Below are 10,990 nucleotides of genomic sequence, written 5' to 3'. Positions count from 1 at the left end.
TACGAGGACATCATGCAATGGGGGATTCACCACCTGGAAAAGTGGAGAGACCCACACGTCACAAGGGGAGGAAAAGAAAGGGATGGCGGGACATTCAGGTAAGGAAGGAAATAAGGAGAGGAGAACTGGCTTGCAGAACTCTAATAGGAGAAATCAGGAGGAGAGTGGAGGGGGAATCCCTTTGAAGAAGGCTTCTATGGAATTGAGGGAGTACCAGGACAGGAAAGTAGAGGTGACAACCCTGATCCAGACCAAAATGTTCAAGGCGGATAAGAGGTTCCTGGAGGACCTGAAGAAGGCAGGAAGGGAAGCGCTCCGCAAGTTCTGGCGACATGTTCAGGGCCAGAAAGGTAAACCCAGGGAGGATCCAATGCTCAAAGACGACACCACGGGGAAACCGCTGGGGCCGGGGGATACGATCGAATACATTGAGGAGAGGGTCATAAGGATGTTTGGGGGGGGGGGGGGGGGGGGCAGCACGGATACGGTGGACGAGAATGGAGGGCCGGAGAAACGGGTGGAGTAGAAGGTACAGCCCAGCATGAACAACATCACGAAGGGAGAACTGAGGAAAGCGATTAGGCGGATGGGAGCGACAACAGCCTTAGGATTAGACAATCTACCAAAGAGGCCAGTGAAAGAGCTGGGGCCAGAGACCAGGGGACTACTGCGGCGGACCCTGAGTCAGACCATTAGAGGAGCAAAAATTCCAGCCGAACGGCGAAGGTCAAGACTCTGACTCATATACAAGGGCACAGGACCCAAGTTCTCGTTTGGCAGCTACTCTCCTATGGTAATCATATCGGTGCTGTACCGGCTGTTCATGCAGGTGGTGCGGAACAAACTGAAGGCATGGGCAGAAACAGAGGCGATCCTGGGCGAACTTCAGAATGGATTTCGATGAGGAAGACGCCTACAGGACAATCTATTCGTACTATCTCAGACCATCGAGATCGCCCAGGAGAACCTCCGCCTTTATATCTGTTTCTCGATGTCAGCAAGGCTTACGACACGTTCGAACATCGAAAACTGGGGACGCAGCTGGCAGAACAAAGACTCAGCGGTGAGTGGATAGACCTCTTCAGAGAAGTGTACAAAAGGACGGCAGTGGTGGCACAGTGGCAGCAGGAGACAACACCTTTAGTAAATTGCTTCAAGGGCTTGAGACAGGGCTGCCCGCTGTCGCCACTGCTGTTTATTCTATACAAAGTAGGAATAAAAAGGCGGCTGCAGGAAAGTGGGAACAGCTTCTCACTGGAGTAATTAGAAGCTTGGGAATGGAAGGGAGGAAAGTTCACCGGACTGATCTACGCCGACGATATGGTGCTGATGGCGAACTCACTGCAGGACCTACAGGGGCTCATGAATAAGTGTGGTGCAATGGGAAAGGGCCTGGGGTTCAGCTTCAGTTCACATAAATCTGGGCTGGTGGCCTTTGGGAGAACAAAGGAGAACGGGACCGCCAATCTCTCTATTAAGGGCAACCCTGTACCGCTGGTGGACCGCTACAAGGTATAGACCTGCAGACGGGACACCACTACTGTCTACAGCACGAGACGAAGGTCAAGGCGAAGAGCAGGAGGAACAAGGGCATAGCAACGGCCAGGGCCTCCTGGGGATATAACCGATATGAGGTCACCTGAGGGGTCTGGAAGATAGTGGTGGTGCCGGGGCTAACGTTCGGCAAAGCGGCGTTGTGCCTGTCATCAGGTTTCCGCCAATACCGCGAGGTGCGTCAGAGGGAAATGGGAAGGTCGCACTAGGAGCAAGGCACCGAGCGAGGCCGTCCAAGGAGACATGGGCTGGTCCAGTTTTGAGGCCAGGAGGCCCGAGCCAAGCTGGGCTTTGAGTAACGCCTCAGCCGGATGAGCGAAGAGCCCTAGGCCAGACAAACTTTCAAGTATGTGCATCTTTGGACTGTCTCGACCCGGTGGGTGCTACGGACGCGCCAGCTTCGACAGCGGTACGAAGTCAGCAGCCCACTCCTCTACCCAGCCGCGGAGCAGACCGAACTACAGCAGGGCGTCCGCGCAAGAGTGATCGAGTGTGGGGACGAGTGTGTTAGTGCCCCTCCATCACACCGCATCCCAAGGAAATGACCTTCTTGCGAGGGTCCGGCAGAACGCGGTTTTGACAAGGACGATAAAGAAAAATATAGAATAAAAGGCAACTTCATTTGGGTATTTAACTGAGAAAGACGAAGAAGTGGCATTAAATGGGCCTTACGAGCGTCCGCAAGAGCGAGATTTTGAAAAGGACGATGAAGAAGAAAAATATAAAAAGGCGCCTTATTTTGGTAGCCAACTGGAAAAAGTGGCATTAAATGGTTGCTACTCCAGCAGTGTGGATGTATAATTCTTTTTGTGTGTGTTAATATTCTCCTATGTTCAGCTCGTAATTCCAATTATTATGAACAAACTTGCTCAGCTTCAACCCGAAACAAGGTACGTTTCTAGTTCTCTGAGCACGTCTTTCTTTCGACCTTCTTCAACATCCCGTGAAATCAGTTTATTCATTGCTACACAAGTCTGCTGAGGGCGGATGCAATCCCGCAGCATCTAGAAGAAAATCATCCTGGACGAGGTGCGGCAATTCTTCGGTCTATGTGAACCATCTGAGGGGCATGCCCAAAGTGTTTCCAAGATACTTCGGTCAGAGACATAGCGCCAGGTCCGCCGACTCACAGATTTGCTGCAATTTCAATGTCCGAACCATAACATCTTCCTGGACCTTTTGCAAAAAGCAGGAATCACAACGGAACGCACGTGAAAGCAAAGATTCCTCCCAGCATGGAGACTCCAACTGGCAAGGAAAGCAATAGCACGCCCCAATCGAAGTTCGCTGAAGGTCATCCACGACGTTAACCTTTCGGCAGAAGCCCAATGCGTACTAAAGTAGGGCCCCAAGTTTGCGTAACCACATAAACTTAACGGAGTAGAGAAGATCATGCTAGTAAGGGAAATCGCGTCAAAAGCTAGAGGATAACAAAAATGGGAGATCATAAATTACGGCATCAATCGCCTTACAAACCTAGACGTCCTGCACATCAGAATATGACCTTTGATAAAACTGTGCGTGAATTACGCGGCAAAGATCTCGAGTTTTGCGTTTTTGACAATGAAGGAGGCTTCGTGGTCCTAGAATCGGGGAAGTATAGTCAAAAAGCCGAACAAGTCATGGCTAAGAACTTTATTCATGAGGAAGCAAAAAGAATCTCATCCACAAAAAAGGCCATTTTCAAAGTTCCGGACGAGAACCATCTCGGCAGTGTCGTCACCAAAAACAAAGCATCCAAAACAAATTAACTGTCAGTCTTGTTCTCCGCCAAGACGCACAGTTGACATACCATTCCGGGCCATTATCTCAGAAAGAAACACCTGGCAAGCCCACGTATAAACCTGTGTGGCTAAGACTCTAACTTAAGTTCAAGTAAAAAATCTTTAAAGATATGGAACTAAGAAAGCGTTATCTTCTTTCTTCAGAAAAAAGGAGGTGACATTGTTTCTGGATTTTCTGTTGACACCAAAGATATGTATTATTCATCACTGCACGCGATCCTCGTAACCATTTTTCAGGAGACCATTGAAGAACAAGGACTCATACTTTTTCAAAGCGCTGCAGGGATGAGCCTCGACCGTTTTTTTTTTTTTCGAACTGTTGCGACTCTACCTGAAGGCAATGGTGGTGTCTAAAAAAAACCAGGAGTACATTAAAAAAACTGGTGTATGAATCAGCTCTCGAGTGGACCCAATCCTCAGCAAGCTGTTCCTCGCAGCATGCGGGAGTTGGATCCAAAAGAACATGAAGGCTTCCAGGATCGAACCCGTTTCTCGGTATGTAGATGATTTCCTGATTCTATGCAGCACAGGGGTAGAACATCCAAAAAACGGCTGTCATGACTACGTCATGAAATGTATTATTCAGAGTTGCTCGGGTTTGAACTTCACCCATAAGCTGCTCGAGGGAAAAACAATACCTTTCCTTGATCTCGCCTAGGAATTCAAACAGGGGCACACATGTTGGTGGTATCAGGCTCGATCCTGCAAAGCGTTCCTGACATATGAATCTAAACATTAAAAAAACGTGAAACAGGGGGTTGCCACGACAGTATTAACAACCCCCTTAAAAAAGTCGTGCCCACATCAGGTTAAAAAAAGGTTTGATATGCAGATCTCACGGCTCCTTGATGCCGGATACCCCAGCTCACTACTGGTTGCGGTATGTGAACAAATCTGCAAAAGAATAAAGCAAGGACCAGAAGGGACCAACTGCTCAAGGAAGAAGAACGGAACATCTATAGCGGCAGCGCCATATTTTCACGGCGTCACTTACAAGTTAAAAAAGATTACAGCGCGGCAAGGAATTCAAGTTGTGTGTTCTGCCCCTAACAAGGCATACTCAATGTGTGGCATAGTCAACAGGGCTGAAGGTGTCAACAGATGTAATAATGCTCCGAATGCTTTGATTTTTGTAAAGAGTAACCTAAATTTCAGTCCTTTTTACGCAGCGCTGTCGACACCATCAATGACAGTGAGGAAGAGTCCCATCACAACGGCGAAACAGCCCTCAGTGCGAGCCCTGAAGAGCCGACGGACATTTTCGTGGCTATGTGCGGAGAAGAGCCAGTTGAAGTAAGAAGCCAAAGCGATTCAGAGAGGGCTTACAGCAGCACAGCGCAGGGGGTGAAAAAGATAACAAAACCTAGGAGCCCACTGACTCAGGCAAGGCGAAAGAAAGGGAGGAGAAGGGCACTTGAGTATATTGACCAGGAGCTCGACACTGTAAACAATCAAATGGCCTCTCACCGATCAATGAATGTCACTAGCCATTTTCTTTTGTCACTGGATTTGTACTTAACAACACCAGTTACAATGCTGCCAGACCTTCAGATAGAGCACCATGAATGCAATATATATTTAGCCAAACATAAAACAAAAAATAAAAGTTAAAAATCAAATAACAAAACCAGCATCCTCCAAATAGCAATCGTCACAGCGCCTGATATCTTTTGAGGAAAAAGGAAAAGAAAGAGATGGGTAAAGAGCATTACATCAGACAATGAAAAAGGCACATAACAGTGGCTGGGTGTTTTCTTACCCTATAGCAGTCTAAATTTACTATTTTTCATCGGAAAAGCCTCCGAAAAGCAGTCCTGCTCCCATCTGAGCGCTGCTACCCCCCCTCCCCACCCCTCCCCCTTCATTTTGTGACGGTATAACTATGTGGCTTTTGCCATTGCATTTGTCATACAAATCTTGTGACAATTTTGTTTCGTGCATAGTTAGTGATTATTTAACCAACATGATTGTTTTGGCTTTTTTTTTGCATGTGGCATCCTGCGTTTTTTTTATGACTTCCTATGTCTTCAGTAATTTTGTCATCTTCGCAGTCCATAATATTGTTTTGAATAAAGAAAAAGCTAAACATTTACGTAAAAGCTTGTTTATGCTGACGTAGACTGAGGTAGTACAGAATATGCTTTGCATATTCACACACACACGAAGTGTGTGTGGTTCAGCGTGTCGTTCACTCTGTGGGGTATCAGTCAGTACTCTGTCGATTTACTTTGGGCGATAACTGCCACAAAAAGTGTTCGTCAGCCAAAAGGGAGGCAAAGACCCCTACCCATTTTATACAAAAAGATTTAACTGATTTACAGGCAGCAGGTCCAGTATAAAAATGAAATATAGAAAGGTGAAGTCAGGCAGGGGTGATCCACGAAGAAATATATTATTACTCTCTTCAAATGTTGAAAGATAACAACTCACAAAACGAAAAAATTGCAATTACAAAAAAAAAAAAAAAAAATCAAGTACTGCCTCACCTCCCTGGCGGACATCAGATAAGAATGAAGAGGAATATAACACGTTGTTGGAGTCTTGGGGTGCACCGGCGTATAAAGGCAAATATTTGCATTTTGCGCCGGTGCTGCGAGGCCGCCCACTCAACTACGCGCGCCGCCGACTATCCGAGTACCCCTTATCAATTGCGAGCCGAGTTCGATCACTACGTGACCCGGAAGCTACAACACAATGCACGATTTGAAGGAAACTCGCCGTGCCTTGTGTTATAGTTTCGCCATAACCCCACAACCCCCTGTCGCCCGCCCCACACTGCAAAGAGGGCAGATGCTACGCTCCTTCGGCGTGTACAAACACACTGCCTCTCAACACTACACTCCCTCTAGCACATTGCAGATCTATCTGAAACAGCTAAATGCACATATACATCGGAAACTATCCAAATAACTCTCATACACCAAGGTAAGGGGAAGATGAAACGGTTTTGTATTTGAGGAAAGACACTTAAATTGTCATTTGACTATGGCCAGTTTTCTGGGACACGCTGTTTTAGGTCCCGATTCTCGCGACACGTAACGTATCAACCTTGAGCAACCTAAAGCCACTTCATGGTGCTTTAAGTGCTTTAGGGGCTTTAGAGCAACCATGGCAGATTTTCACCAGTGCGATTTTACCGCTTAGGTAACTTCATCCAATCACCATGCGTGAACCGTGCATGAAAGTGGAGCGAACCAATATATATATATATATTGGTTCGCTCATATATATTGTGCGTTTACTGTTATTATTATGTGTCATACGATGTTTTTCAAGATTTCTATGCCAACACCCATTATATGTCATACGCTGTTTTTCGAAATCTCCATGTTAGCACTCATTTTAGCGATTATCGCCCAAAATACCAAAAATGCAGCCGTAACTTAATTCTTGGCTAACTTAATTGCTTGAGTGGCGACATCTCAGTCATTTTTCCCCCCAATCGTTTTTTATGCCTTTTGAAGCGCGCGCAATCTGGTGTCACTCAGCTCGGGCGCGTAGCTTTGGCTAATGTATAGCCGCCATTTTACCGACCAAGTCACGTACCGAGTGCGCGAGAGCGTCACGCGCTGGCACATTCAGGGCAACAATGGACGTCTTCACCCTGAGACACACAGACATGTAGGCACCCTAGAGCAAGATAAACGGAGAATTCGAAGTGCGCGACCGCTATCTGAACCTCCTCTCCTGTGCATCTCTCCGGCCTCCCACCCTTTTCACCGATTGCGGCCGGCCAAATACTTTACTAGGGGGAATGCATTCCACTCCGCTGATTTGCATTAGACAGAACGCCTACACCGCCGAATCCAGCCCTGACGGAGGGGAGGTCCGCGCAGTCTTCTTTTTTTTTTTTTTTTTTTTGGCAAATAAGCTATCATCATCAGTCGCAGACATTTCACGATTACGCGCTATGCTACGACGGCCGTCGATGCGCCAGTGCAAGCTAGTGTCTCGAGGTGTGAAACAACGTCAAATCTGTTGCGTTGTGTTTTCTTTTGATACTCTTTTGAAACAAAGCACACGATATACCCCAAGTTTCATCAAATATTAGTTTAGTTTAGGTTTCTGAATTTGGCTTTTAGAAACAAAAAATCTCCCCAATTATCTGTATTTTGCCGTTTTGCGTTCTAGAGATAATCTGTTATTTTCTGTTATTTCAGCGACGTGCGCCACTAGTATGGTGTAGTCTTGGAATTTGTATCCTCTAAACTAGAAAACACTATTGTTCTTTTTTTAAGGCGCTACCGGCTGTTGGACAGCAAAGTATTTTGTTTTTAGTCCTCAAGTTTTAGTCTTTATTTATTTGGCTCATGAGAGCCGCCGCGCCGCGGAAAGACAGCAACCCGTACCATGGAGGCCCGGGGTGTCGCGTCTATGGAGCACGATAATGTGATGAGTATATACATGCATGATGACGACGACATGGATTGTTGGTAATTGGGAGGACGGCAGTCCGATTTGCAGAAGTGCAGATTGCGTGGAGGTGTGTTGGGCGGGTGAGCAGCGAGCCGTGGGGATCTGGCACGCCGTTCGATCGATGCATGAAGGAGCCCCAGGAACATGAAGGTGCTTTTGCTCACTGGGGTCCACTGGGGTCGAAGCATCAAGCTCCAAGGAGGTAGCCCACTCAAAGTAGAAGCTGCCGCTTCCGAGGAACCAAGGTTCAGATTGAGGCACCGCCGTCGCCCGGTGTGTCATCTTCTTAACGTCGCCGTCATTGTGTTCTTTATTTATACGCGTATATATGTATAAATAAAATAGATAGGTAAAACGACACACAATCAAACGGCCAGCGGCATGCCGTTCTAGTTATTTCTAGTTGTACACGCCTGAAAGAATTTTGTTCAGTTTGTGTCCGTAACCGAGCTAAAACTTTACGTACACAGGCAAATTCAAAGCAAAATATATACAATGCAAGTGTTTCTGACCCTACATAACAATTGCTTATACTTGAAATCCAGGGCACAAATTTTGATTGTAAACATCTAATTAATATATAGTCATATTATAACCGCCGCATTCTTAGTCAATATGCTGTCCCAAACGCGTTGTACAAATCTTTTTTTCGATAAGCCTACGTAAAGGTAGCTTGGCCTCAAGCTTCTTGGTGCACGGCGGAGTGCTAACTTTACAGGGGCAAAAAGCGGGCCGAATTTGGGAGTCTCGAGGAATAAAAAGTATTAATTCAAATACCGAAATTTTAACCGCGGTGTGTGATATGAGTAGGCAGCTATTGTATTCCTCGGGAAATTTACGATTCTTCATTTCAGTGAAAAGAAATTTAAAATTTTGTCGAAGTGGCCTATAGGACCCAATGCAACAATATTATATCGGACCGAGGAATAAAACGTATACCATCCTAAGGTTCAAGTAGGTATTAAATAAGGGTGTATTAGTGCCCTCTATAGATATCCAGGGTAACTTAAAAACTTCTGCAGTAATTTGGCTGAAATTATCATTTTACTGCGTTTTGTTGAGAATAGCCAAGAGAGGGCGCAAGGAGACCGTGTCTAGGAATGCTGGGGATGCTCCAGGATATCGAATATTGAAATTATTTTTTGTATTTTAATTTGGTGCATCGAGGTTGCACAAAATAATTTTCGAAGTACCGCTGAAGGCCCTCCTTCTCGTAGCGTTACGTCAGAAAAGGAGTTTTCGGAATCTCCGCTCTCGCGCATCTTCAACGCCAGAGACGACATACCGATGTTAGTCACTTCTGACAATGGTCCGCAGTTATCCTTAGGCGAATTCACAGCTTTCGCGTTTTTTCATGACTTTGAACACATAACCTCCAGTCTCACCCCCGAATTCATAGATGTGACTTGAACTGAAGCCAAACTTCGACTTGCTCAAGTCCGCCTTAACACCAAGTTCGACTTGAAAACGCACAAGCTGCGTTTTACGTTTCACAGACGTTCCCGCGAACTTCCTTCGTCAAGTCCCGTTCAAGTCGCGAGCGGTCGCGGCCCTCCTCGCCTGGGAGCGAGAGTAGGCTGCAGTTTTTCTCGTAAAAGTTCTTTCAGACTTTAAAATAAGGTACTTCTCTAAATTTTGTTTATAGCATATGTTTACGAAACATAAATCGCGAGAGATGGTAATGGGAAGTTTAATTATTTTAGTGATTGTACGCGTTTTCTGGACATAATGATGATTTCGTCTAGCAACATACCAAATAGCCGCCAAGCACGCTCTTTGCTGCTCTTCGCTCGTCCGGACGCTCCAGCCTTCCCTTCTGTGCAAGTTTTCTTCTGTTAAACGGTAAAACTTTTGAGATTCCCCCAACCCTTGAGCAGCAGTGGAATGGCCACTAAAAAAAAACAATCGCCGCGCTTCACCGCTGATGAAATATCTATTCTATCGGGGCTTGTCGGCAAGCATAAAACGATCATTGAATGCAAAAAGACAGACTCCGTATCTTCGAACCTCAAAAACGAGACCTGGGAGAAACTCTGCAATGAGTATAACTGCTTACCGGGCGTTAGTCCACGGGACTCTAATCAGCTCAAGAAGTGTTGGGGGAACCTCAAACAAAAGTGGAAGAACGAGCGCTCGGACGAGAAGCGCAAGACCCACAAGACAGGTGAGTGTTCTGTCCCTGCTCGTCCATGTTACTCGGAGTGATCGATCTAACCTAGCATTTGCGATTGGCGAAAGATCATATTGGGAAACCTTTTCGCGCTTCCTTTTTCTCAGCGTGTGTCATTCCGCATTTTCTTCAGTTCAGTATATAGAAAGATCGTGATATGCGCAATGTTCCGAGTGCCGTGGATTATCCCGCTCCCGTTTAGATCCACTTTAGCTATGTTGTACTGAGGCACACAGCAGATGTCGACATACCTTCCGTAGGGGAAATAGTTGTTCTGCATGCGAAATGGCATAATATGGCATTGTTGCAGTTTACTCTTACGGCGTTATTGCCTTATTGATCAACCTACCTTTCTATTTTTTCCCCGTGTCACAAAAATATCGTGCTAAAACGTCCCAGCCTCGTCTATGTACAGGAGTGTTTCTTTAGAATATTCAGTATGTGCCTATATCTCGACTGCTTTAATCAAGTGACTTGACATACACGATTGTTCCTTAGGAGGGGGGCCGCCCCCCACACCCATGAGCGCAATTTCTGTGCTTGTGGGGGCAGTAGCGGGGCACATGGCCACCCGCCTTGACAACGATAACGACTCCGACGGAGCCGCCTATCTGCCCCCTGTCCAGAACGAGCCAGTGGTGCGGCTGCTGGAGGGCATGGTCGACTGCGACCCAGTAGACGAGTATGCAGGTACAGTGTTGAGACACATCGATCTGCACTTTAGGCCACTTGTAGGTTGCGTGTGATGGAAAAATATAAATAAAGGGACTCAGAATTCCAGAACGGTGAAGATAAGACGGAAGATATTTACAGTCGTAAGAAAAAAAAGTAAGAAATAAAGCGGTGTAGATATATAAGCAAAGTTCAGTTCGGCAAATCCGCTTGCGGCACGGTGTTGCACGTCGGCATTGGCATGGAGTTGGCAGGCTCGCTTGGCACAAGCGGATGTTTCCCAGCAAGCTTGGTTAACAGCCCCACGGGCCTGGATTTGTCTGTCCGGGCTCTTCCTTGGCTGCCAGGACCACTGCTGTCGAGCCGGGTTCCGTGTCGTGCCCGCCCTTTTTTC

General features: G+C 46.6%; 1 protein-coding gene across 1 annotated transcript; it reads left to right on the top strand.

The window, feature by feature from the left end:
* Positions 1 to 9,542: 9,542 nt before the first annotated feature.
* On the top strand, positions 9,543 to 10,670 carry LOC121837224 (myb/SANT-like DNA-binding domain-containing protein 3). Its single transcript, XM_042292793.1, has 2 exons — positions 9,543 to 9,918; positions 10,423 to 10,670. The coding sequence occupies exons 1-2, from the start codon at positions 9,639 to 9,641 to the stop codon at positions 10,668 to 10,670; spliced, it is 528 nt and encodes a 175-aa protein (XP_042148727.1). The 5' UTR covers positions 9,543 to 9,638.
* The last annotated feature ends 320 nt before the right edge of the window (positions 10,671 to 10,990 follow it).

This window comes from Ixodes scapularis, unplaced genomic scaffold (genome assembly GCF_016920785.2).
Source record: "Ixodes scapularis isolate PalLabHiFi unplaced genomic scaffold, ASM1692078v2 PGA_scaffold3__209_contigs__length_174095766, whole genome shotgun sequence".
In the NCBI taxonomy this organism is placed as follows: domain Eukaryota; kingdom Metazoa; phylum Arthropoda; class Arachnida; order Ixodida; family Ixodidae; genus Ixodes; species Ixodes scapularis.
Note: the sequence above shows the minus strand (reverse complement) of the source record. Positions and strands in the feature narration are given on the sequence as shown.